The sequence below is a fragment of the Lepisosteus oculatus genome, chromosome 8 (assembly GCF_040954835.1).
Source record: "Lepisosteus oculatus isolate fLepOcu1 chromosome 8, fLepOcu1.hap2, whole genome shotgun sequence".
Classification (NCBI taxonomy): domain Eukaryota; kingdom Metazoa; phylum Chordata; class Actinopteri; order Semionotiformes; family Lepisosteidae; genus Lepisosteus; species Lepisosteus oculatus.
The window spans coordinates 50,399,806-50,425,941 of record NC_090703.1 but is presented as its reverse complement, the minus strand read 5'-3'; the positions used below and the strand labels follow the sequence as shown (position 1 = coordinate 50,425,941).

The following is a 26,136-nucleotide window of genomic DNA, read 5'->3' as shown; positions in this document are numbered from 1 at the left end:
ATCTCAAGATTTTAACTATGTAAAATGTGTGGGGTACTCTGGTACTTTTTCCCTTTTCTTCAGTACCCTAGAAAGCATTGTGCTTAACCACAGCGCCCCAGCTGTTTCACTGCAGCATGCTGTACTGCACTGGCACCAGGGGGCAGCGCCGCCAGGTACTGTAGTACGCCTGCAGTGAGTTCCAAGTGCAGACTCTCTTCTGGGGAATGTGGGGGAGAGAGTGGATAAATTTGTAAGTTATCAGGAAGCGTGGACCTCTGAAAGCATGAAATCTATTTTCTTAAAGCCAGTACAGACCTCCTGCAAGGTGACTGTAAGACGGTGACTTTCATGCACTTTCTAGATGTACATGCTTGACGATCTCGTTTCTAAGTAACATGCACAAAGCAATCAACTAAGCGACTGACAGTCTTAACTACAGGCTTGCAGTTTAATTAAAAGCTACAGCAAAAAATGAGCCTGTTAGAAAAACTAACCAGTTCCAGATGTTAGGTTGAAGCCCTATAAGTGGGAACATACAGTATAGGTCAACAATTAAAAGATATTGGTCTCACTCACTCACTATTAGAGCTTGTTTCTTCCATACTGGACCACAAGTTCAAACAGCAGGTGTGTCCCTGTCTGCGGCGAGGCTGAAAGGTGCAGGCAGGAGTTATTCCTACTTCACCCCAGGGCTGCTCACAGCTACAGTGTGTGGGGCCCTGTGAGCGGCCCGATGAGAGCCGCAGGGGGTGAGTTCAGCGCGCGCCTGCACAGCCCCTCGCGCGCAGCGATGAAATGCTACCAGACGGCCCAGGAATTTCACCTTCCAGCATGAGAAACTCACCGCAGGGGCACCTTCCTTGACGATCTCCTTGTGAGGTAGCATTTACACCTATGGGCCTGAAATCACAACCCGAGGGCCCGCAGTACGCCGGCCCAGAGACCTGCCTCCATCGTGGACCTGGCTGCTGTCTCCTGAGCCCGTCTCCCCGGCCCAGAGCAAGTGAACTGCCCCTCCAGCACGAGGGGTACAGAAAGACAAAAGGGGCAGAAATCAGGCAGTTTCTCTAGTTTTTTTTTTAGCTTTTATTCCCATGAAATAAATTAAAAAGTACCAAAAAAAAGATACACAAAAGAATTTAAAAACAACAGGTGTGCAAGTGAATTCTTAAACATTATGTACCATAATGACAATACAGATACCTAGAGAATCAAATATTTGAAGGGTAAAATAGTGCCCTCGGCAGCTGCTAAAAATAACTTGCGAGGCGAAGATGCCCAGGCTGAGCGGGAGATTTGAGGTTTGGAGCCTGAGGGCACTAACCCGGCACACTACAGCAAGGCCACTGCATTGCAGCAGCGAACTGCAACGTCACGAGCACGAGGGGCAGGAGCGCTCGTTAGGAGTCTGTCTGCCCGCACAGCTGCGCGACACCAGCGGGTGTGCTCCCAGCAGAGCACATCACACCAGTCGTGGGCTCGACAGGTGTACTGTCAACAAACAGCAAGCAGGGTGCAACATGACTGGCTGGCGGTAATGGCACTGGCCTCCTTAGGCTCTTGCGACACACACACACACACACGGGAGGACTCTCGCAGGCTGGACCAGAGAGAAAACGATGACGTCACTAACACGCGGGACACCGCCATCACGCAGACCTGCGGAAGGACATAGCACTGTCCGAAGGATGAGTGATGCGCCAGGGGAGGTAGTGTTGGAGCCAGACGGGACAGGGAACAAAATGCAACCTGGCACTCGAAATAACAGATTTCGATATGAACTATATAAAGGTATAGATTTTCACAGCATGCTGAAAACATTTAGTTTGCCAGGTGCCTGCCTCTCCCAGCCTTGTTCATGAGAGACTGGCATGACCCACCTCATGACCCCACTTAGGACTGTGGGAGATGATGGGAGAAGAATGGTCATATTGTCTCAAAGCTCACGACTGGCTCGTTTTGGTCTCCGACAAGAGTTCAGCTGAACACAGTACGTCTCGCAACAGCTCAAGAGAAATACTTCCACACAGCACACTGCAAGCCAGAGCCTTTGCAGAAACAGTTTAACTGCATTTCAGGGCAGAGTTTTTAAGAGAAGAAAACAAACTGTACATACAGGACATCATTGTGACACTTGGAAAGCAATTCTCAACCTTAACATTTACACCCCCAACCCCAAACGTACACGCAATACATTTCAGTGCATGTTGAGCTTCTAGTACGGGACCGACACTGGAGTGTTTCTGCACGACAGCCTCAGTCAGGAAACTGCCTGTTAGCGGCCCTGTTAATCATTCCCAGACCGCAGTCTAATCTCGAGCTTTACTGAAATGGGTTTCTAAAACAATCTAGGTATTTCCATCTTGGCATTAGACATTCACATAGGTATAGTCTTGCAGATTTTTGTAAATTAATTGAAAGTGATGTAATACAGTCAGTGATAAGAACATTACTGTATTTCACATTAAAACCCACATTCAGCAGTCAGAGGCCGATCACTGCTGAAACTGCCGAGAGCTTCCTAGATCCCAGACAGCCTGGCTCAGGGTGAATTTCACCCAGGCCCTCTCGTGCTCATACACAAGGAGACATAAGCTGTAAACGAAATGTTTTTATCGTACCATCTACACGCCACTCAGTCCCAAAGACATACATATACACAGAAAACATTCTTGCACCACAGAACAGTGTGACAACACAGTCCAACAGCACACTGCAGGACAAGGAAACAGCTGCTCTGGCTGCAGCAGAGATTAAGACGTCGACGCCACGGGGCAGGTCTTCAGCAACCATCTTTCCAGAAAGCTGGAATGGAAATATTCCGAGAAAGACGTGGGCGGGAGGCTTCAGGAATGGTGACGTCGTGAAGAGTGAGGCTGGAGCACAGGGGAGAGTCACAGGACAGCTGCGCTCTCTGCGGAGCAATCGCAATGCGGCCGTCGAGCCAACGCCCCGGCGCTCGGCTTTGCTCTCCCAGAACCTCACTCCCCTCTTCTTGAGCAGCAGTGCGACAGGAACAGCCACCCTCCCCACATCCACAGCAGCACGACACACGAAACAGCTCAGCGAGACCCACGGGACGCGGGAGAGGAGGAGCGGGCCGGGTGGAAACGACGGACTGGGAGGAGCTCCTGGCGGCTCTCGCCCAGACCAGCTCTGTGGTGGGCGGCTTTCAAGGAGTCTCGCTGCACAGGCGCTAGATGATTGTCTCGATTTCTTCTAAGGGCCTCAAGACCAAAGTTTATTCTCCACGTTTGTTTTTTTTTCCAGGAAGGTTTCCTCGCTACTGTCCAAGGCCGGCTCAGCTGGACCACAGGCAGTTCCTTCGAGTTCTTCGAGAAACTCAGTTTTTCTGCACCCCGATACAGATGAGCAGCACGAACCCTCGGTGCAGAAGGCACCAGCTTTAGTGTGATGGCTTTAGTGTAATATTATGGTGTTTTTACTTATGGGCATTTATATACACATTCAGACTCAACAGATCAGGAACCTTTGGCACAAAATGGGCACCCAACCTTCCACACAGAACTGGGAAGATGGATTTAATGCAATCGAGCGGATTTGACTCCAAGGACAGGGGAAGTGTTTGAGGTTTCGAAGTGATGCAAACCACTGCCACAGCTCTGTATAAAGGTGGCAATGCAATGGCATTGATTTAAAACCTTTATAGGCTCCGGTGGCTGTTTAAACTGTGGATGGTCACCTAGCATTGAGAAACAGGCCTCAGGGAGCAGGGAGAGACCAGGAACAGTGGAAGTGATGCTGCCGGAGTGGAACGGATGAGAATCGGGGCGCTACGTCGTCTCCAGGTGCACCACAGCGGTCATGTTGGGACCATACAGGGGTACGTGTGTGGAGAGGGGGACCCAGCCTTCTTCCTGCTCTGCGGTTCCCTGCCCAGTGCCCGGCCCACGACCAGCAGGCCCCAGCGGCAGCCGGCTGGCCTTCGCCCAGCTCCGCTCCACCACGGCGCCGCTGCCGCTGCACGGAGGCTGGGGGTGACCCCCGACCCCAGGCGCCCTCACTCGTCGTCGCCGCCCATGAGAAAGCCCAGGATGAAGTCTATGGCTTTCTGACGGTCCTGCTGCGTCTGCTTGCCTATGAGGTTCGGGGGAGGCCGGATGAGAAGACTGGCAAACAGCGTGGCTGTGCAGGGAAGAGAAACAAAAGAGTCGAGCCTCCACCTCCGATTACTCTTCTACTTAAAACCTCTTCCACTGATGACATAACGGCACCAGCTCAAGGGGAAAAAACATATTTCCGTTCATTTTACTCATATTAGGGACTGCCCGAGACCGTGCCTGGACCACGTATCAAGACACCCTCGCACCACGAGAGCTCAGGCTGATCTGGCTGGCTGAGACTTCACTTTCAGCTTGTCCCCCTGGGCCCATCGGCCAACAGTCTTGGATCACGGGCCTCCGCTAGACACAGCTGATAAGATCTGGCCCCCCAGAACGATTTTTTTTTTTAATTCATGAAAATGAAGACGCTCATTTTTAGAATGTCCAACCCTGAATTCTGGGAAATCTTCAAGAAAACCGCAATATACGTTGCAGAGGAAAATACTCGCTAAATGAGTCTGAAGTTAAGAGTGCAGCGCTCGCAGACCGCTGAGAGGAGACGCTCAGGGCAAGCAGCCGGCCTGCGTGCGCGAGGAGGCAGTGTGGTGGCACTCCGGGGACGACCATACTCACCGATCAGACTGGCAGTGAGGTTGTTGTGCTGCGAGTACTTCAGCAGCTCTCGCAGGAACGCCAGGAGGTACCGGAAAACATTGCGGTGAGCTCGAGGCAGCTGGGAGATCAGCTACAATTGAGCAGAAGAACAGAACAAAAACAAAAAAGTCAGAACAACTTGCCTAAAGCGTTTGATGAGCTAACCCGCAGTATGTGCAGCCTGCAACAAACGTTTTGAAAATCTCCTCCAGGAGATAAGATATCCACTAACAGAAATCCCAGACATGATTAAACCACCTTTGCTGCAAGAGTGCCTGGCAGACACACAGCTTATTTCGCCGACGAGGAGAGAAGAACGTGCCGTGTCGAGCGAAAGGCCCTCTGGGGTTCAGGTGGAGCCCCAGGCGGGACGTCCCGCGCGGGCAGGAACTCACCTGGCGGCAGAAACGGCTGTCGTGGGAGCAGTCCAGGCACCGCTGGTACAGCTCGTAACAGACCACCGGCTCCGGCAGGGCCTCCAGGAAAATGAGCAGGGCCTCGGCCACCGAGTGGTTGCTGCCAGCTGGTTGAGGTCCGTTAGGGAGCTTGACACACAGAGCCCAGAAGAGAAGAACAGCGCTCCGAGCGCTCCTACGAGCAATCCAGCTCAATTAACAACCTCCTGCAGCAAAAACATGCACAGGGCAGAGCAGGCTTGCAAGGCGTTCAACCAGATGGAACCAAACCCCTGTGTTAAAAGATTCTAGTTCTGCTATTTGTGGGTTTTAAGAAACCGTAACGGGATAGACTCTTTAAGGGCGTTTTCCACAAAAGCAATACTACAGCTTCGGAGCTAGAAATGGTCATTATCGGGTCTTCCAGGTAAAATCTACAACCCGCTACTTTCTCCGTTTCCTTCCCTTTGCGAGCCCGGGGAGCAGGACAGGACGTTCCCATCGCAGATCCATTTAAAAGGATACGGATGGTGTCGGGAATGCTGGTGTCTAGACAATCAATGATGTTCTGCAGTTCTTCCTGCATCCCAGGCGTCTGGAAGAGATCCTCCTGGAATCGAAACAGCCACAGGAGAGAGTTACTCTATTTGTCAATGCCTGTGCCTCAGTGCCTAACTTGTGCACACCAGCGAGAGCGTGGACGCTACGGCGCTGGGCGGACTGACCTGTTGACAGGCCTTGGTGAACAGATGGTCTACAAGCAGCCACACTTCCTTGGGAATCTTCAGTGGCTTGTCTTCCGTCTCGGCGTTGTCCACGAGGAGGTGGCTGACTCGAGTCCTCTCCTGATTCAATACAAGGACAATTCACCCATTTCAGAGGCGCGTAGCACAAAGGTCTTCTATTTCTATAGCTGAAGTTCTGATATGCCTTATAATTTTTTGCCAAGATGTTGATTTTCTGGTCTTTCCTGGACCAGAAACTGAACAAAACAATAATTAAAAAAAAAAGATCTGCAATTTGGAAAAGCCCAGTTTTCATAGTTTGCTTACTGTACATTTCCAAGCTCTGTACATGGAAACCCAGGGATTCGCCAATGCAGGGAACACAAACAGTCTGTTGTGACAGGGTTACTAAGTCAAAGGAAACTTGAGTAGGAAAGACTGATAAGCTGTCTGACTAACACAGGGGCTGGCTTCAAAGAAGTATTTACTAACATAATATGACCTTGAGGAAGAACATGGCTTTTACTCCCAGATCCTGAGCTCAAAAGTTATTAGAGAACATACTGCAGTTAGCAAAACGCATCCTGAGTGGATAACGAGAGGACCCCACGCCACGCGCTTACAAGAGCTGACAGCGCTGCCAGAGAAGAACTACACAGCAAGGAGACGCAATTCTTACCAAGAAACCAGAGGGAGGGAGAGGAACAGGCAGAACCGCCCAATGGAACAAGAGAGAGACTCCTTGCTTTTTGGCTAAACTTGTTATTATTAATTAATTAGCAATTCATCTGGCAGGGTTAAACTCTAAATTTAGGTGAATTTGTTTTTTAAAATGGGGTCCAGTGCCATTCAAACTGGGTGTTTAAATTCAAACAACCAACAAAAACTCTATTGAGAGGTTCGGATCTCTCGCACAAGCTGGTCACTGCAGGTGAAGAGCAGTCGACTGGGACCCCCTGCACTGGCAGGGCTGCTGAGCCCGAGAGGCCTGGCGCCTCAGAACACAGGGCTCGTGCCAGCACACACACTGAGGCATCGAGCGTTTACCTTCTCCAGACAGCTATCTTCTCCCTGAGCACCGAGCAGCGCAGACACAGGGAGTGATCGACAGCGATCAAGGGAGGGAGAGGGGAAAACAAGAGAAGAAAAAAATCAAAATCAGATTGATTCGCAGAAAGACAGAAGATCCTCATTCTGAAAACAAAGACTGTGAAGCGCTCTTCATTTAAAAGCGCGCACACACACACACATTAAATGGAGAAGTGCAGCTCTAAATCTGAAGTTCAGGACAGAAAAGACAGCTTTTAAGACGGTAAAAGGACAGCTTTTATTAAACATTCACACTGAAAATCAACTAAGCAGAAACAGAGGAATAAAGATAAGAATCTAAAAACGTGTGGTGGTTATTCAACGCATAGCTGCTTCACACTGAGGCAGACGTCAGCCGCCAACAAGTGCGCTGAGCTAAGAAACCTCAGGGCATGGTAAAGGAAACATTGTGCAACGTCTTACAGAACCTGCACTCCAGGCATAAGGAAGTATGTAGATGTATGTCACCGCCCTGCACAAGACCTGCAGGCAGACAGAACTGACTACCCACTGCAAAAATATCTCTGCAGCTCCATCCCCTTTTCAACAACTTCATTATGCAGCCAGGTCCTCTCCCATTTCTAAGGGCTCACTTCGGCAGAGACACAAAGCAGGGGATGTCTCCCAGGTCCCTCTTCCACTGCGCCGTTAAGGATCCCTCGCAAAGAAGTGCAACAGCTGAAATCAGCAACTACTTTCTAAAAATACCTCAACTTCCTCATCAAAATCACTCGTGCATGCCTCCGCAGTTCAGCTAGCTCGTGCAGAGCCAGGGACTTCTGCACGTCCCTCCCCTGCTGCGGCCGGCAGTTACAGACGGATGGAAAGCCTGATGCACGTAACGCTGAAGAAAAGAAGGGACAAGAGAGCTCCTGGGCTGGGGGAGGCTGGAACAAGCTGTCCAACCGTGTGGTCCCCCGGGATACCCTGGCTTCTTTCAACAGGCAACTCCTGGAAGCGAGGTTCTCATGTAGCTCCTGCCAAGCACACAGGCAGAAGGGAGCGAGCCCCCTCTTGTGTGCGACCTCTGTGTTCTCCCCCACAGGGGCAACAAGAGAGCCTGAGTTTAGTTCCTACATTAACCCCTATTTATCACCCAGAGCTATGCAAGTCCATCACAACAATGCCTCCCCCCTGGACTGCTGGGCGCTGGGCTGCTCACCTCACAACAGCCTCGCCCGCCCGGCACACGTGTGCGTCCGGTCCTCGCCCGCCTCCCAGCTGCAGTGTGCCTACCAACACACGCTCCCAGCTTTCTACTCTTTTGTACCCCGGCCCTCCACATTCACAGGCGGAGCAGGGCCGAGCGCTCTGGGGGCGGCGGGGCTCACCAGGTCGATGAGCTTGGTGATGGGGATCTCTCGGATGGGCTTCCTCATGCGGCACAGCGTCTCCAGCGAGGTGCCGAAGCAGCTGGGCAGGTAGTTGCCCCCGATGGTGATGAAGTAGTCCTTCCCGCGGTCCAGGTGCAGCACCAGGATGTCCTCGATGGTGTCCTCGCCGGAGTTCAGCATGGTCACCGAGTCCTTGCTGACGTACACCTCCAGGAAGATCTCCAGCGTCTCGTCTGCGGAAGCACAGGGGGCCGCGGTTAACCGACAGGCAGAGCGACAGGCAGCTCGGCGAGACCCCGGCAGGGCCCCAGAAAGGTGAGGGGTGCAGCTCCAAGAAAAGCTGCAGTCCCCCCCCGCAGTCAGACCGGTTACTAGATCTTGGTAACAAAATAAATACATCGACAGTATAGAAGCAAGCACGAAATTGCAAACTTTATGAAGGTACCGTAACTCGCCATGTTGTCTCAAACTCCTGGTCTGGCCCACGTGCGAGAACGAGAGATCCCACAGAGTGTGATGTGAAGCGGCCCTTCCTGCTCACTAGTCACCGTAGTGACTAATGTACTGTGATGCACGAGCGAATAAGTACAGGTTGTGCAGCAGACATTTCACCGCAGCAATTTCCAATGTGATCCGTGTGCAGAGTTAACACGTTCCATTTATCAGCAAAACCACATCCAAGTCAAGAGCACTATTTCTACTGGATGAGAAGAGATGGGCTCACAAGCCTGCTTGTTTACAGTGTCATAGGGCCACTTCACCTCACCGGGAGTTTCGTTGCCTCGTTCTGAATCACAGAATATGGTCCGTGAAAACCTGGAAATTTCGCCTATTTTGTGAAGTAAATTGGAGGTTTTACAAGTTACCGTGTGCATTTTACTTTTGTTGTAAATTTGTTCGAAATTCACTCATCCATACCGATTCTTTCTAACCCTGAAATATGAAAATAGCTTCGCCGTTCCCCTTTCAGTCCGTGGTTGCTCTTGAATTAATAAACCTCAAACAGAAAGCAGAAACACATCCTCTTGCACCGCGTTTCCATTTTGGTTTTTTTTTAGCTCGGCAGCGAGAGAAAGCACAGGCCGCGGCCGCGGACTCACTGGGCTCCAGGATGCCGTCGCAGGGGTCCGCCCGCAGCCAGGGCTTGCAGTACTGCGTGTCGTTCAGCTTGGGGATGAAGGCGAACTGACAGGGGACCTGGCCGTCGTTGGTGATGAGGAAGGGCTGCTTCTGCAGCTGCCGGAACTTCACGCTCTCGAACACGAACTGCGGAGGAGAGAGCAATGCGGGGCTGAAGGGGGGGCCTCACCGGGCCACCGTGTCCGAGCCGCGCGGGGCGAGGGAATCGACAAACGCTAAAAGCGGCCAACGCAGCCTCCGACTCTCTACACAAGAGGGCTCGGCGCGAGCTCTCCCCGGCACAAAGCGAAAGGCAGAGAAACAGCCGCGCCAGACTCTCGAGAGCGCACGAGCCTCACCTCCCTCCGACTCAGCGATAAGGACGGCAGGAAGTCGTTCTCCATCCTGTCCAGCAAGCGCACGATCTCTTCAAAGACCTTCTTGTGGCGCTGCTCGTTCACCACCTTCACCTGCCGACAGAGAAGCACATGAGTGCCCATCCCTACAAAAAGCTCCTTCCTATATTTCACACCTGGCTTTTCCCGTAATTGAGCAACAAGCAAAACCATAATCCCATTCCCGTCCCGTTCAACATTGAGACAGATCAGCCGCAGCCCTCTCGCACCTCCAACATCTCTCCTGCTTGCCGAGGTCTGATGGTCAGCTGCAGCCGGCAGCAGAGGTACACTGTACAGAAGTGGGCTTTTGCACGTGGACGGTCCACAAACGCAACTCTAATTTTGCTGCCGTTACGTGGAATTTCAGGATTTGTCATGAAACGTGACAGACAAAGCTTCAGGCCCTATGCAGAGTGACCCGGCACAGCATGCACAAACTACCAAAAGAGGACTTAAGGCGATGTGAGCACACCTAAATGGCCTTTGAGCACTGTGAGCATTTCCATCAGCAATAAGGAATTCTAAGATTCTTTAAATACACTGTTTTCCTTTAAATATGTCATCTTCAGTACGCACAAAAAATATCAATATCATTTTACAACTTTCACACGATCTTGTTCTAGGTCTTCTTCTTGAGCTACAGTGCTTTCCAGAAGAGAGGCGGGAGGGCAGAGCAGCTCCTACCCCAACGTTGAAGAGCGAGCTGACGGGCTTGTGGTCGCTGGTCTGCAGCTCCATGTGGCTCCGGTACTGGAGCTGCGTCACGCTGCTCCCCCTCCACAGGATCCGGTCACACCAGGCCGGCACGCGGCACTTCCCACTGCGGAACGGAGCAGACCCGGGATCGGGGCGGCGCAGCACGGAGCGACGCGTGTGTGGATGGGGGGGGGGTTCGGGAACAAAAGAGCGGACATTTGGCCCATGAGACTTAAAAAGGGAGGCTTTTCCCATACAAATCAATGGAGGAGTCGGGATTGGGACAATACGTTAAGAGTGCTTCCCTCCCGTATATCCATAAAAATAATGTCGTTAGCTTGAGATATGTTCCCAGCATGCTGTCCAGACAGGTGTATAGACAATTAACATGCCTATAACTCATAAAAACACAAAGACATGCATAGCGTCATCAACTTGTTTCGAATCATAGTCTCCCTGAAACCAACCACGTCATTCGCTGCGTCAGGGAAGATCTTCTCCCCAAACACCGTTAACACACGTTCAGATCAGTGACGCAGCGAGTGGTGGCAAGAGCTCTGCTGGTGTGCTGGAGACACCTCTGCGTGCCTGCGACTCCCCCACCACGCGCCCTGCTTCACGACCGCAGCCCTGCTCCCAGAGAGAGGACTCCTCTTCTCTCTTGAAACCTCTCGCTACCTAGCGGAGAAACCCCCGGGATAAAGCGCTGGCAGCGAGCACAGACACAGACCTGGAGTCCCATCTGTCCGTTTTGGCATCGTATTTGTACGTCGGTATGAATTTGATCTCTCCCTCCAGGAAGTCAGTGAAAGCTCTCTTCGTCTGTCTTTGGATATTGAGCTAAACAAAAGGAAAAGCAGAGAGACCTTCTGACATTCAGGCCCGAAGGATCATCAATCACACAAGCTTTACTCCACTTTCACAAGAGGTCACTTAGGAAGCTTCCTTTGTCAAACAAACATTTATTAGCTTTACTTATAAAGGAACAAAATTGTTTCTGAATCTAAAAAGCATAAAGAACTGGACAGGATACATCTGCCATTAACTAGACTACCAAATAAAACACGTGTGAATTTTCATCAGATAAAAAACAAATTAGTAAGACTCTGAATTTCATTAACACCAAAAATAAGGTCATTCAGACTATATCCGTTATCGAATTTTCAGCGGACTGACAGATTTTCAGTGGTTTCGCAGTGCACAGTGGCTGTGGGCAATACAGAGCATTTGCAAAACTGTGTTTTCTGAATTTGCAGAAGTACAATTGACAGTGTTAATATGCAACAGTCACAGTAACCTAATTAGAGAAGCTGTCTGTGTCCAAAGTCTGCAGAACAAAGAACATACAGGATGTGGACGTGTGGAAGCTCTAACAGTCAACTGGCAAAGCACTAAGAACCGCACACCATACAGACACTCAATCACAAACCCAGAACCCAAGAAAGCAACCCTGACCGAACTAGTGAATCCTCCACTGCAGGTCTCCCACCTGGTCGTATTCCTGCAGCTTCTTTAAATCCCTCTGTGCAATTAGTGCTTTAACTTCAGCTGCATCGTACAGAAAGAGCCGGTAGTTGAGGTCGCCCAGCCAGATCACCACGCTGAGGGGAACAACATTAACAAGGGCACGTCACAGATGTTGGGAGTTGCTCAGCGCCATCGCTTGCAGGCCATGCAAAAACGAACTCGCAACAAAAGCGAGTGAGGCAAGGAGTGCGCCTGGCTACAAAGGACAACCCAACAGTTACACAAGAACTCTCTCTGCAAGCAGAGTTTATGCCCTTTGCACAGCTGCAGATGCTAAACTAAAGCAGCAGATGCACTGAAAGGGAATATCAACAGTGCAGAGCAAATGCAACCCTAGTTCTGGAGCGCCGAACGGTGTTCAGCATTTGATTCCATCTGAGCACTGAGAGACTACAACTGGATCAGCCTATTCCTTCATTAGGGGGAGAAAAGAAACTGCAGATGGGTGCTCACTGACCAATTACAGCTTTAAAACCTAGACCCTCCAGGACCAGGGTTACATACACTGCCTCAGTGGTTCCACTACCTACACAAGGATACAGCAATGACAACAAACAAGGGGGGGACCAGGCGGCTCCAAATTGTTAGCTTTTTTAATGTCTCGTTCAACTGGCGCTCCTCATCCAGAGCCCGGCGCAACTCACTCGTGCTTCACGATGCTACACGGCGGGCAGTCCTGGAGGTGAAAGCTCATTCTGGCGCAGATGTCCTTGTAGTCCTGGTTGCGGCGCTCGAAGTCTTCCACGTGGGCCGCCAGGTGCGAGTTCACGATGCAGAAGCTGGTGTTGTGGAACACGAACCTCACCGCCACGCCCCCTTTGTTGCCCTGAAACCCGGAAGCACAGCGGGGCTCATCGTCCCTACCCTCGCAGGAGAGCGCCTAAACTAGCCCAGAATATCAGCATGCAGTTACCATTTCATTGCAGATAGCATGAGCGTCAGGCCTGTGAGGTGATTAACTTCATTACGTAACCTGTAATCCTCCCGGCTCCACCATGCAGAGCAATAAGCACAACAAGGCGATGGATTGAGAAACAGCGGGACACCATACCATTTTCCCCATAATGCCAGTTCCCACAGACTCGACCACCACCTCTCGGATGTGGTTCTTGTGCTCCTTCTTGCTGTAGATCAACAGCATCATTCCCACCAGGCGGATCTGGCGGATCTGGAAAGCAATTGGAGGGGGGAGGGGGGAGGATTTGAACCATGAGCTCTCCCGAGGTATTCTGGGATACTGCCTCCCACAGTGGCAAAGCACACCTAAGAGTCACAGGCCATACCAGGTTATGACTAGGGCCAGCATTTTTATGCCATGAAAAATAATTGACAAAAATCAAATGACTGATGACCTGGACATGAAATGCAATACAAATCAGGTACTAAAATAGAGTATGTTGTTTAAGACTAAAATGTTTGAAACATTTCAAAACACTTAAATAACAGTGCACACAAGGCGTGCCTTTACATCATTACAAAAATCTTGTTAAGTACAAAATACTTGTTGGTTACTGGGTCTGCACTCACTCTTTTGTACTTGGCTTTTGGGTGCAAGCTCCTCTCCACTGAGTCCACCCAGGGCTGTTCTTTGGAAGAGTCTAAATACAAGAAGGCCTCTGTGCTGAGGTCCAGCTCCTGGAAACTGGGAGACAGAGGAGTCACATGAGAGGAGAAGCAGGCCAGCTCCAACAACCCCACCAATCACCACTTCACCAGCCCAGCACGGCCGGACGGCTGGCATTCCGCACGGAGGAACCTTGTGACACGACGCGGTCAGATGAGAGACAGTCAGGCATTCAATAGAATGAGCAAGATAAATTTTGCAAATGAAATGGCATTACTGGAAAAGTGGAATTATGGTAGTTAAAGCATGTCAACTGATTCGGCGTAGGACAGGTCACGTTCAGAAAGGGTGATCTTTTCCTGGAACATCTCTTTGGTTCAGGATGTTTGTGTTTTTGCTTCCTTTTTTAAAAAACATCAGTTAAAGCAAAATCTGCTTGAAATACTCAGTTCTAAAAAGACTTTGCTCTTGATTTTTATCAAGATTAAATTAATTCTAGGAATCGTATCATAACTAAGCACATAACTCCAAGATTCTTTGAAAACAACCGATACTACATTAAAATCTAAAAGCACATGTGTGCATCATGCTGAAACACTCTATTTCTATTATATACTCTAATGTTATAGCTGCAAAGAAGCTATAACATTTAATCACACCCGGTTTTACTCAGCTCAGATCAAACACACACCTACAGCACTAGGTGCTGCTTGGCAAAAACAGAATAGTCTGTAGCAAACTTGTAAGAAATCAACTGAAAAGTTGTCAGCCAACAGCCAACACCGACAGCCCATGATGCCTTTCACAGGAAAAACTGGCTGAAACGACCCTTTAGTACCAGGTACTGAGTGTTACCTGTTCTCTCGTTCAGACACTCACCCAATAGCATAAAAATCTGGGGGCTCCTGGTCACAGCTCAGCCAGGGCTCCAGTCCACTGTCGGGGTACTGGCCATTCACGTTCCACGTCCCAGTGAAGAACCTGGACCGGAGAGCAAACCGAGTCACGCGGCCACACACCTGAAAACAACTGAGCGAGGCCTGCGCTGCTCTGCCCTTGAGGAACCAGACCTGTCTCTGGGCTCAGCACGTGTCGCCTGTCCCACTCTGCCCTTGAGGAACCAGACCCGTCTCTGGGCTCAGCACGTCTCGCCTGTCCCACTCTGCCCTTGGGGAACCAGACCCGTCTCTGGGCTCAGCACGTCTCGCCTGTCCCACTCTGCCCTTGGGGAACCAGTCCCGTCTCTGGGCTCAGCACGTCTCGCCTGTCCCACTCTGCCCTTGGGGAACCAGACCCGTCTCTGGGCTCAGCACGTCTCGCCTGTCCCACTCTGCCCTTGGGGAACCAGACCCGTCTCTGGGGTCAGCACGTCTCGCCTGTCCCACTCTGCCCTTGAGGAACCAGTCCTGTCTCTGGGCTCAGCACGTCTCGCCTGTCCCACTCTGCCCTTGGGGAACCAGTCCCGTCTCTGGGCTCAGCACGTCTCGCCTGTCCCACTCTGCCCTTGAGGAACCAGTCCCGTCTCTGGGCTCAGCACGTCTCGCCTGTCCCACTCTGCCCTTGAGGAACCAGTCCCGTCTCTGGGCTCAGCACGTCTCGCCTGTCCCACTCTGCCCTTGGGGAACCAGACCCGTCTCTGGGCTCAGCACGTCTCGCCTGTCCCACTCTGCCCTTGAGGAACCAGACCCGTCTCTGGGCTCAGCACGTCTCGCCTGTCCCACTCTGCCCTTGGGGAACCAGTCCTGTCTCTGGGCTCAGCACGTCTCGCCTGTCCCACTCTGCCCTTGGGGAATCAGACCCATCTCTGGGCTCAGCGGGTCTCACCTGAAGTTCTGAAAGTCCACATACTCCTTCTCCTTCTTCACCAGCCGGTGCTTGATCAGGCCCTCCCGTTGCCCCGCGGAGCTGGTAAACATGTGCCGCATGGTGCTGGACATGTGGGTGGGGCTGTCATTCCACGCCTGAGACCTCTCACCTGGGAACCTGGAACTGCTGCAAGCACAGTAGGGCCCCAGAAGAGCACTTCTTACCACAGACAGCTCTCACACAAAAAGCAACTCTAACGCAGTCAAAACAAGAATGTGGAGTCCATGCCCGTACGTTTCTTCCTTTTTAACTCTGAACTGCGATTCCGTTTCTGGGAAAGTCAAAATGTCCATGACAGATGTCACTTAAATGGATTAAAAATACTCTTTCCACTGGGAAAAGCAGGAAATATAATTATCTTGTATGTTTCCAGATCAGCACAATAAAGTCACGGACAAAAAAACCCCAAAATAATCCAATAATGAATCTTTCACAAGGGTGCACTGATGATCAAGGACCTAAGGCAAACTCACGCTACGCACTGCACTGAGGACCGTCTACAACTGCTTTATGGTCAAAACACATCTCGGCAGGTATTCTGGAATGAGTCAGGTATTCCGGAATGAGTCAGGCCAGCGAATAAGAACAGCTGTAGCACTCACTCCTTGCTCGCAGCGTTCCCAGGGGGCCCATCTCTCGCTTGCGCAGGCTGAGGTCTGTCCCTGGGGGCCGGGCCGGAGCTCGGAGGGTTGGAGCTCCTCCGCGGCGGGAGGGGCGGGACTGGGGGGGGTTCCCGGGGGGCGCCCAGGCGGTTCTGCTGATTGTTCTTCTCCTCCATCTTCAACGCGGTCGCAAAACTCTCTTCAAAGCCGAAATCGGACGCCAGGGATTGAGAGGGACCTCGGGGATCTGGTGAACGCAGCAGGGCAAACCCACAAGCATGAAGCAGGGCTCAAGAACCTGAACAGATCTAGCTGCTACAGGAGCACAACAATGTGATAATGTTTCTAATACTATGATATTTATCCAGAACATGATTAAGAGTAAATTAATACTGCTTTAGCGAAGTCAGGCTGACCGCTGGTACCCTATTTACGTTCATGAAGGATTCACAGCATCCTACTGGTAGCAGAAGAACAAGCACTGGGTAATGGAAACAGCCTGAGAGCATGTCATGGGATGCTGCAACACTACGCAATCCTGGTGTCAAATATATAAGGCATCAGTCCTATTCCTTTCAAATGTCTGGAGCCTGAAGCAGGTGCACCAAGCCACAGGCCACGTGATGCATCAATACTGACCAAGAGAACAGTACCTGTGGTGAAGGGGTCAGGTTTGTGAGGCAGTGAATTGGTGGTCCTCACGCCGTGGGTGCTGGGCGCAGCGGGCTGTACGCTGGCCAGTCTGTTAGTGTTGTTCTGAGCAGGCCTGGGCACCTGGACCTTATCTGATACTGGAGCGGAGGGGTCCATCTTCACTGGGGGCTGGCTCCTGGAGACCACTGAAACACACACCGCCGACACTGAACACACAACACCGACAACGGAACACACAGCCACACTCCTCTGACCCACAAACACACAACACCGACAACAAAGAACACAGCCACACTACTGTATACTGTATAAAAGTAATGACAAACTTTCCAGGATTAAGCAAAAAGACTTAAAATTTAATTCTAACACACATTAACTGCTTGTGCATAAACTCCATTAAAGACAGAGAAAAGGGCAATCAGTGATATGAACAAACCAAAGAGGTCTGTAATGTAACACCAGTGACACATTTCAACAACAGACACAGCCTATTATACCACCACCACCATTCTGATAACCTCAAGCAAAGGAAGCCTCATCAAAGACACAAATACTCTGGGGAAAGTCGAAAAGCAACTTGAAAAAACAAAGAATCATTCTGAGAAGGGGAGAGGAAGATACTCGGAATAGCCTAGTTCACACTTTTACTTTTCCTGAAACCAGACTCTTAATCTCTCACTCTACCCAGCTCGCGGAAATCCAGAAATAGAAATCGTTTGTGCAAAACACTTAGGAAGCTCTGCTCCCTGGTCGGACCAGTCCCAGAAGGAGGCGCAGAGCAGCTCGCTGTACGAGAGCCGTGTTCACCCCTCGCCTGTTGTCCACGGCAACCAGGAGTCAACATCAGCACAACAGGAACAACCGGCTCTTTGCCTGAGACACGCGACCTGAGCCCTGCTGCCCGACAGCAGCCTGTGCCCAGGAAAGAGGGATTCCTGCTAAGGTGCTCGCTCACGGCACGGAGGGGTGCACGAGGGGGGTACGCAAAGCCCGGCGGTCTCTCATTGGCTCGGGAGCCCCATGGTCCTGCCTTGACTTTGGGGGTGCACACAGAGCCGTATCCCAGTACTCCCCTATTGGCTTGAGAGCTCCATTGTCCTGCCCTGACTTTGGGGGTGCACACAGAGCCAGGGGCGCCCTGTTCTCACTCAGGTGAGAAGCCAAGGCAGGCCTGCAGCTTCCTAAGCGGCGACCCACGATTCGCTGAGCACCACCAGGGCAGGGCTGGGATTGGGGCTCGGTTGGCCTTCCCGGCGAAGGGCGACTCCCGTGCCCTCCTGCCGGGGGGCGCGTGCGTGTCCGCAGCGAGGGGCGCTCCTACACGCCACCCTGCAGCTCGCAACGCACCACGATTACAGCTCCTCCTCCCCCAGCGGAGCAGGGGCTGCAGCCGCAAAGCCAGCTCATAATCTGGATATAAGAATATCGGGCAACCTGCGATTCCAAACTTTTAAGAAAACCAACATTGGACCACGTGATAGTGGTATGTATTTTTTTTATTTCAAGCCATTTATTCAATTCGCTTGGATAATCACAACAGCTACAAGGCTAACTTCCCCAAAAACCCTCAATTCAAGAAGAAACTAAAAACGGGAAAGGGACGACACGAACTTCAGTGTTTTGTTTCACCCCGGGGTCAGTGCTAAGCCGGGAGGACCGCCTCTCGACGCGCCGGTCCTACCTTGCTGCTTGACCGCTTTGACCTGCGACAGGAAGGCCTGGCTCCGGTCATCGTCCAGCAGCTCCAGCAGCAGCTCTGGAGCACGCTCCCCTCGCACCCGGATCCGACACGAGGCTGCGGGGCACAAGGACAGAAGGACCAGCTTGACACCATCCCTGCTCTGCAGGCCAAGAGCACCAGCCTGCAGCCCACAGAGAGGCTCTGTCTGGTCAAGGGCCACACCTCTCCTGCAAATAAGCACGGGGCACATGCAAATTAGAGCATGGACTGTGAAACTCAGGATGATAAGCTGTCAAACTGTCCAACCCCCACATCGCACACCCTCCTTGTCTCCAATATACTAACATTTAAGCACCTGCAGAACACACGTCCGTTAAAGACTGCTGGACAGACTTTCGAGAATGACTTCCTAAAACAGAAGAATACAAATAATGGCTAATTTAATATACAGCGATTTACCTTACTGTTAGCACTAAAGCACGTTTTACAGCAGCCTGGCAGACACTGTAACTTCCTGCCCAAGTGAGCAAATCCTTCCATGCCATCGTGCATGCTGGAGAAGTTAGTCAACAGTACAGGAGACCTGTCTTTGCTAGGGAAAAAAGATCTGAACATAAGACCATTCACAGTGTGCATGAGAGGAGGCCATCTGGTCCATCCCCTTCATTCGATTGGTCGTAGGAGACTGATCTGAATATCTCTTCCAGCCATTTACTGAAGGAAACCAGACTATGAGCTTTGATAATGTGGCTGGGTTGCTAGTTTCTGTCTCCCACAGCCCTTGGCATGAAGAAGTGCCTCCCATCCTCAGTCGGTCTCCCCTTTAGTTTTGATTTGCATCCTATGTTTTGTGCGTAACTGATGACCTAACTGCACACGCATCCACGCGAGGCCCTGTGAAAGAGCCATACAACCCCATACCAGTGCCCTGGAGGACACTCAAGAGCTACACACCTGCTATCCAACTTTCAGCTCATAGTTTTCAAACACAAAAGGAAAGAAATACAGAGTGCTGGTACATCTTGATCTGTGAGTTTTCATTAAAGCAAACTCATCAAAAGTAACGGACAGAAAAACAGCACATCTTAATAGCGCCGATTAGAATGGCAAGCATTTATTCCTCACAAAACGATACTCACAATTCACTGGGATGTCAATGAGAAGTGCCTCCTCTGCTTCTGAAACCAAGACACACGCAGGGAGGTCAATGCACAGTCAACCAGCACAGAGAAAGTCTGCCACAGCTCTCCTCTCCACGTGAACTAAACAACTCTTGAACATGTGGCAAGGCCGTCCTCTCCAGATCCAGAAGAGGTTTTGCAAGCCCAGCAGACAAAGATGTAGTGTTACCAACAGGGAGCAGAACCCCTGGGAAAAGACAAAAGCTTTCTCTGGGAGGAGTAAAGAATACCAAGACACTGGAGTTCCCATACTGACTGCACCTGTGGGTAAGGCAGATGGGGTTTTTTGTACCGTGTTGCTTGAAGCATTCCTAGTTGCACCTCCCTCTCAAAATTGCTGTGGTCTTTAACATGAGCAGATCTTTCTGCCTGGGTTGCTCTTTTGTCAACGAACATCCTGTTCTCTGCTCTCCAAAGTCAATAACTAGACTTTCTTCCCAGCGACGGCTGTGGGAGATTCGGCTGCAATGCATTCATGGGTTCACTCCTGACCCTCTCAGCTCTGCAGCACTCTTTCGGCTGGACACACCTTCAAATTCAAGATTGCTTAAAGCAGTGTCTTTCTGTGCCTCCTATCTTCACACAGGGCCTTGCCACCGGACAGTGCGCAGACGAACATACCTTGCACCAGGTGAAAGCGACTGTTGATCGGTATGGAGAGCTGAGGTACAGGACAGTTCACCACTGCTTCGGGATTTGCTAAAACATCTAACCTGCAAGAAATTCAGACCTACATTGACATAACTGCAAAAATCAGATATTCTCACACACACATCACAGTCTACTGTTGATATCTGGTTTTCAATTAGTGCACAAAAGGTAAAGAGATGTACAAAAGAGATTTGTATCACTTGTCTCACTTTCCTGTTGAATTTCAGGTTTCTCTTTCGCTTGCACAGTTTATACTGTGCTGTAACGCGCACGCCTTTGGGCGATAAGTAAATACCACATCCTGTTGAAAGTCCCCTCCGATCACAGGTTGACAGACGAGACTGCCACCAGGTCCCTGGCATTGACACACCCACGCCGGACTGTGCTCTTATAGGTGTGCAGCCACAGAGGACTTGTGTACACGCGGCTGTGCCGAAACAACGACTTTCCTGACTGTTCGGGAAATTCAACCAACGCTAAAAGGCAGCAACACACAACCCATTAAAAAAGGAGAAAAGGGAAACTGACAGCACTACCCAATCTATCAAATGTTTGCGAAACAGAGTTTTCTTTTAGTTTATGACTTAATTGGTACTGAACGGGATCTCACTGCCACACCTAACAATAGGTTTGCGTCAGCCAAGACTGTAAGGTACACAAGGGAGCCAGCCCCGCGTCAGACAGCCAGGTCACCACTCCGCCCCCCCGCGGCCTCGCTGGCGAAGAGGGCTGGATCGAAGTGAAAGTCTTCTGCTGGCGTCATTCCAGGCAACTCCGCTTCACCCTCTCCGACAAGAGCCAAGCGAACAGGCTCACCCCGCTGGCCGTTACCCCCTTCAGTACAGGACACTAGCGCGCCTGCGGTGCCAGACCGGGGTGAATCCCCGCGCACACCGGAAACAAGCGCCACACCTCTTCTACCCTCGGTCTTGCCTGTGAAACAGCCCGTGGGGCTCGTGTGAGAAGGCGCAAGAGAGTCAGGTTGTCCCACTATTCATGTTCCTCTTCTGTGCAGGGGCTCAGATGCAAGTCTCTTGCGACCTAAATGAGCTTCCCAGAGCCTCACTGCAGGACAGTTCGCTCTCCTAGAGCAGCGGATTAGCACAGCTCCAATGCAGCTGAAGGGTTGTAAGCATGTGAGCCTGGTCTGACCCTGCAAGGCTCTGAAAGGGATACTAAGCCCAAGAGACCCCTACTACAGACCGCAGCAGGAGTTCCTGACACCGGAGTTCGCTGCAACTCAGCCTGCCTTTCTCTTAAACCACATAAAGCACATCAACCGCACAGCAAAATAAACCACCAAGAACCGCAACAAGTTCACAAAGGTATCAGGAAAATAATTTCTATAGCAGGTCCACATTTTATCACAAATAAGCAAATTGTGCTTATTATGCTGTTCAGTATCTGTCAGCAACAGGTATGATCACCAGCTGGTCTACTGTGTGATTCTGGTCCATTCCTGTTCAGGAAATTCTGGACAAGCACGTGCCTGTTCACTGGTCTCTATTCCGAAGTATAAATGGTATGCCCCCATCTCGCAAAAAATCACTGTTACAAATGAGGATGTTCTGTATCGAACCAGGATGAATCCTGCAGGAAAAGCAACAGGCGGGGCTCCGGTCAAGATCAATGCAGAACTGCGCAGTCAAGGTGGCATCAATCACTACCAATGACATACTGTACCAACCAGACACTCCTGTCCCGATCATCACACCTGGGACTCCTCACCGACTGGTCTGGTGCACACAATTAGTGGATCATTCTGTACCTCTGCACCACACTCACTGCACCTTTTGATGCTGAAAACATGAATACTAAAACTGTCTCTTAACATCCACACAAGGAAGACGGTTTACAAAAGGCAAACCTGTGGCACCTCACAGACTGTCTTGCAGTCGTGCTGTTGCAACATTTCGATGATAGCTTAATTTTAATACAGGTCCTTAACTTAAGACAGAGGAACGCAGAGATAAAACAACACTGCCTAACAGAACTGAAGAAACTTCCTAAAAATATCATCTGAAGGGGAGTGCGTTCAGAACAGGTAAGTTGCACACAAAAGATTTTGGAAATCTCGAACAAGCTCCCCAGCCATGTTGGTGAAGCTGATACCCTGGATTCTTTTGGGAACCAACTTGAGGAGACCCCCAGAACCCTGAACTCCCAGCAGTCAAACTGGGAAAAGGGGCTGAATGCCCTCTTCATGTTCGTGACCTTTTTTCGAGGCTGATGGATAACTTAAAACATCCCGGCTTTTGCAGCCATCGGAAAAGTAAGGACAATAGCAAAGCACAAAGCCGTCGCGATCGCAGTGGGAGAAAGGTTTAAGGCATGCATTAAACCACAATGCCTACTAATACCTCCCTCCATCAGGAGAGAGATGGTGTGCAGCAGGACTCTGAAACAGGGCAGGGACACCAGGGCCCCCAGAACAGGGAACAGGTCAAGGACACAGGTCTTCTGCAAGCAATACAATCACTCCATTTGCATGTCATCTGTGCCACGAAAGCCACACAGTTACGGGTCTCAAGTTGTACAAGAGCCCATGAGCACACTTGACAACAAAGGCCTCTTTTCAGACAGCATTCAGCAGACCAAATTGATAAAAGGCCCTAGTTAGTATATTATTATTGGAGATAACATTTTATTCTATCTGTGAGCACAGTGCACTAGGGGAGGGGATGGCACTCCGCCTACAGCACTGCCCACACATCGCCCTGTGATGCAGAATGACAGCCCACACCAGTCTCGTGCCGTTCGCAAAGAAAAAAAACCGAGACGCTGTCAATCGCTTATATTACATGGAAACTGAGTGAACATCTGTCTGCATGAGTCAACAAAGTCATGAGCCCAGCTTCTTGGCTGGCTGGAACTGTAATCCCCTAAAAACAAACGAGTGAGCAGAAACGGTGCTGCTCTGTCCTGCGTGTCTCAGCGCACCTGACAACCAAGCAATATTCTATCCCAAAGCCTTTTCAGAATGGAAAATACAGATGTTTCTTTCGGGCAGGACAATGGCAGAGTGAGACGCACTGCTGCCTTGAAGCACCGGGGGCCAGGGTCCGGTTCCGGCCCTGGGGTGCCGTCTGTGTGGAGTTCGGACGTTCTCCCCGGGTTTGGATCACACGTCGAAAGACATGCTGGTGGGTTAATTGGCTTCTGGCAAGGCTGGCCCTTGTGTGAGTGTGTGCCCTGTGACAGGCTGGCGTCGCACCCAGGCCGTGCCCTACCCTGCCCCTGTTGCCTGCTGGGACAGGCTCCAGCTCCCCCACCACTGGATGAAGCCGTGACAAAGTGGAGGAATGCATTTCAATTCCCACACAGCCTCACTAGCAAGAAGACCCTCGGGAAGGCCTGTGCCCGCCGAGCCCCTGAAGGTGGTGCTTTACTGCTGGAAGTGTACCCTGAAGCCGAGTTTTACACTCGCAGACTTCTGCAGCCGGCAGCACCAGAAAGCTACTGCACTGTCACAGGTGCCAAAGTGCAATGCGTACTCCTGGGCCCAGAGCACACACCCTCGGAGAAACAGGACAAGAACACAGGAATGGCGACGAGGACAGCGCGTGGAGCGCCGCCTCTCTACTGTCCCAGCCAGCCAGCCAGCCGGTTTGGGCCAGACGGCGCCTGGCTCTGTTCAGGTTCGCGGAGACTCTGCTTCCACACTGGAGACCAGGCCTGCATGAGGCAGCACGGAGAGGAGAAGATACTTACTTGTACTCCCCTGCGGACTCGATGAGGGAGAGGAGCCTGGGCTCCTTCTGTCCACCTCTGACCTCCTGGGCTTTCACGGTGTGAGGCGGCAGGTTAAGGAGGCAGGGCTGAGGGTGGGGAAGGAGGAGGAGGAGGCATGGGGCATTGCTACCTCATGTCTCTTGTCCTGAGCCTCACACAAATGAGGCACTAACCTCTTCAGCGTGCCAGAGCGATAAGGAGGAGACTAGCAGTACGCCTCATCCTTGCAACCAAACCACAGCGCCAGAGCTGGAAACCGCACACATCTGCAAGTCACCCACCACCAGCCCCGGGCGACCCCGCGACACCAGCGACGAGAACAAAGACTGCCCGCGTCTATTCCTGCAGGTAATGTATTTTTAAAGGGTTCTGGCAATCGGAACATTTTTATTAACGCCAAAAAACAAAATTCCTCACGTTTTCTCCAGCCATGTACAAATCCGCGGCCGTGCCTACACACGCTTTCCCGCGTCCCACCGGTACACGTTTTCGGGATCAACGGTAAACACTGATCACAGACCTAGCCACACGTTTTTGAACACAAACCAACCTTGAATGAAAACGCTCACGGTGACACTGCAGCGCGCCACAGCCGTCCTAACTCATGCCTTTCGTCATAACGTGTGCAGACCCTGTCAATGTCGGAGATCTCCTTTCAAACGACACAGGGCGGACCGTAGGGAAGAGCACTCTGACCCCGAGCCTACCTGCGCTTTACAGCCCGTCAGGATGTCGCACATGACCAATAAACCTACACTGCGTGCACGGAGATTGATTTTCACTGCCAGGTTCGTGCGGCCTTTGAAGACGGCGGGGAGAGAGATAAGGACACAAGGGCGTATCAAACACACCCCCTCAAGGGCTGCTGCAAGACAGATTGACTGACTCTGGGTCCAAGCCGGCCTGCTTGCGTGGGTGCCTGTCAACACTGCACCGGGGGTGATGCCCACAAACTCAACGATTCGTGTGATCAAGCTGTTTCTACGGCTGGATTATGACTATTGAACATCACCTTCACATATTTCAATGCGGTTCGACATATAAAAGCACCGTTCTTTTTGTTCCCCTTTCTTTAAAGAACGATTAAGAGATATATTGACATTTCTAAACGGGACGTAAAGTGTCCGGCGTAAGTCACCTGCGCTGCATATTATCACAACTTGCGTGCCTCCCTCACTAACACGAAGACGCATGGTATTTCTGAGGCAGGAAATACTCGGAAAACAAAAAAGTACAGAAATGAAAGGATATTGCAATACATTGGCTTTTGCAGAGTCCGAATGCTGAAGACGTCTCCATCAGCGACTAAGGGTGTGATGATGGTCACAGCTCGGCCGTATTTTCTTTTCTTTCCCCAGGTCCCGTATTTATTTGTGGCACACTCCTCCCCCGCAGTCTGCTCCTCCAGGAGGAATGGTAATGAAATGCTGGAGACCGGGGTCTGGCAGAGCCGACAAGCCGGGGCTCTCGGTCTCCTGCTCGGGGTTACCAGGCGCACGGTGCCTTCCGAGGTCCGACCAACCTCGCTCACAATACCTGTGTCCCGGGAGCAGGGCCGGAGTAACACAACCCGATCTTCCCCCTCGCCAAGAAAACTAATCCCGAGGCTCCCGCAGTCCGCGGACTGGGTCGTGTCTGTAACCCGCTCTGGCTGCCCCGGAGGTCAGTGTTGTCTTGCAGCCCTCGCCGGCGAGAAGTCGCATGTCCTCGGCTGCGCCCCCTATTCGACACCGCGGCGCACTCAGACTCTCCCAGGCCCCGGCTCCAGCGCCTCCGCTCCCACTCGACAGCTGCGCTTTACCTGGAAACTGGAGCCGGATTAAAACGGCCGAGCGACAGAAAGAGTCCTGGCGGTGCGGCTGCAAGAATATACCCCCATTTCCGAAACTTACTGCCCTCTACCGGCTGGGAAGACCCTGTCTTACGTTACGGGCCGCGTCAAAGAGACGCGCACAAAATCGGCGTCTCCCCGAGTTACAGAAGGGGCTGTGCTCCCCAGGTTTAATTTCTGACACGGTTAAAGAAAGATAAATTCCTGATTACTGTTTTCTTTAAAGAAATGCACATGTTAATAATGCAGGTGGGTAGCTGCGTCAGCATGCGTAGGCTGCAAAGGAACAAGTAATAGGTTTATTTCATGCTGAAAAAAAGAAGAAAGAGAACACAACGTTTCGGCCGTGGAGCCTTCTTCAGGTGTCAAACCTTGACACCTGAAGAAGGCT

The 26,136-nt window shown here is 51.3% G+C and overlaps 1 protein-coding gene across 3 annotated transcripts; it reads right to left on the bottom strand.

Moving 5' to 3' along the window:
- Positions 1 to 1,044: 1,044 nt before the first annotated feature.
- ocrl (OCRL inositol polyphosphate-5-phosphatase) lies at positions 1,045 to 25,860 on the bottom strand. Of its 3 annotated transcripts, none has more exons than XM_069193790.1 (24): positions 25,166 to 25,860; positions 23,894 to 23,973; positions 20,153 to 20,244; positions 19,490 to 19,528; positions 18,351 to 18,464; positions 16,669 to 16,854; positions 16,016 to 16,262; positions 15,372 to 15,539; positions 14,427 to 14,528; positions 13,511 to 13,625; positions 13,035 to 13,151; positions 12,628 to 12,809; positions 11,946 to 12,057; positions 11,187 to 11,296; positions 10,445 to 10,580; positions 9,722 to 9,832; positions 9,344 to 9,509; positions 8,241 to 8,476; positions 6,868 to 6,891; positions 5,821 to 5,940; positions 5,621 to 5,705; positions 5,096 to 5,223; positions 4,680 to 4,791; positions 1,045 to 4,128 (listed from the first exon to the last, which is right to left on the bottom strand). In XM_069193790.1, exons 1-24 carry the CDS (start codon positions 25,211 to 25,213, stop codon positions 4,004 to 4,006), a joined length of 2,955 nt encoding a protein of 984 aa, XP_069049891.1. In that variant the 5' UTR covers positions 25,214 to 25,860; the 3' UTR covers positions 1,045 to 4,003. The 3 variants fall into 3 exon arrangements, with proteins under 3 accessions (XP_069049891.1, XP_069049892.1, XP_069049893.1); XM_069193791.1 differs by having other exon boundaries at positions 15,372 to 15,536; XM_069193792.1 differs by lacking the exon at positions 6,868 to 6,891.
- Positions 25,861 to 26,136: the final 276 nt, after the last annotated feature.

Excerpts from the sequence above, each read along its gene's own strand:
- ocrl (XM_069193790.1), bottom strand. The coding sequence starts at position 25,213 with ATGGAGACGTCTTCAGCATTCGGACTCTGCAAAAGCCAATGTATTGCA. Across the intron at positions 19,529-20,152 it reads TCGCTTTCACCTGGTGCAAG|AAGCAGAGGAGGCACTTCTC; the intron begins GTATGTTCGTCT and ends TCTTGGTTTCAG. Across the intron at positions 18,465-19,489 it reads CATTGACATCCCAGTGAATT|CCTCGTGTCGGATCCGGGTG; the intron begins GTGAGTATCGTT and ends TGTGCCCCGCAG.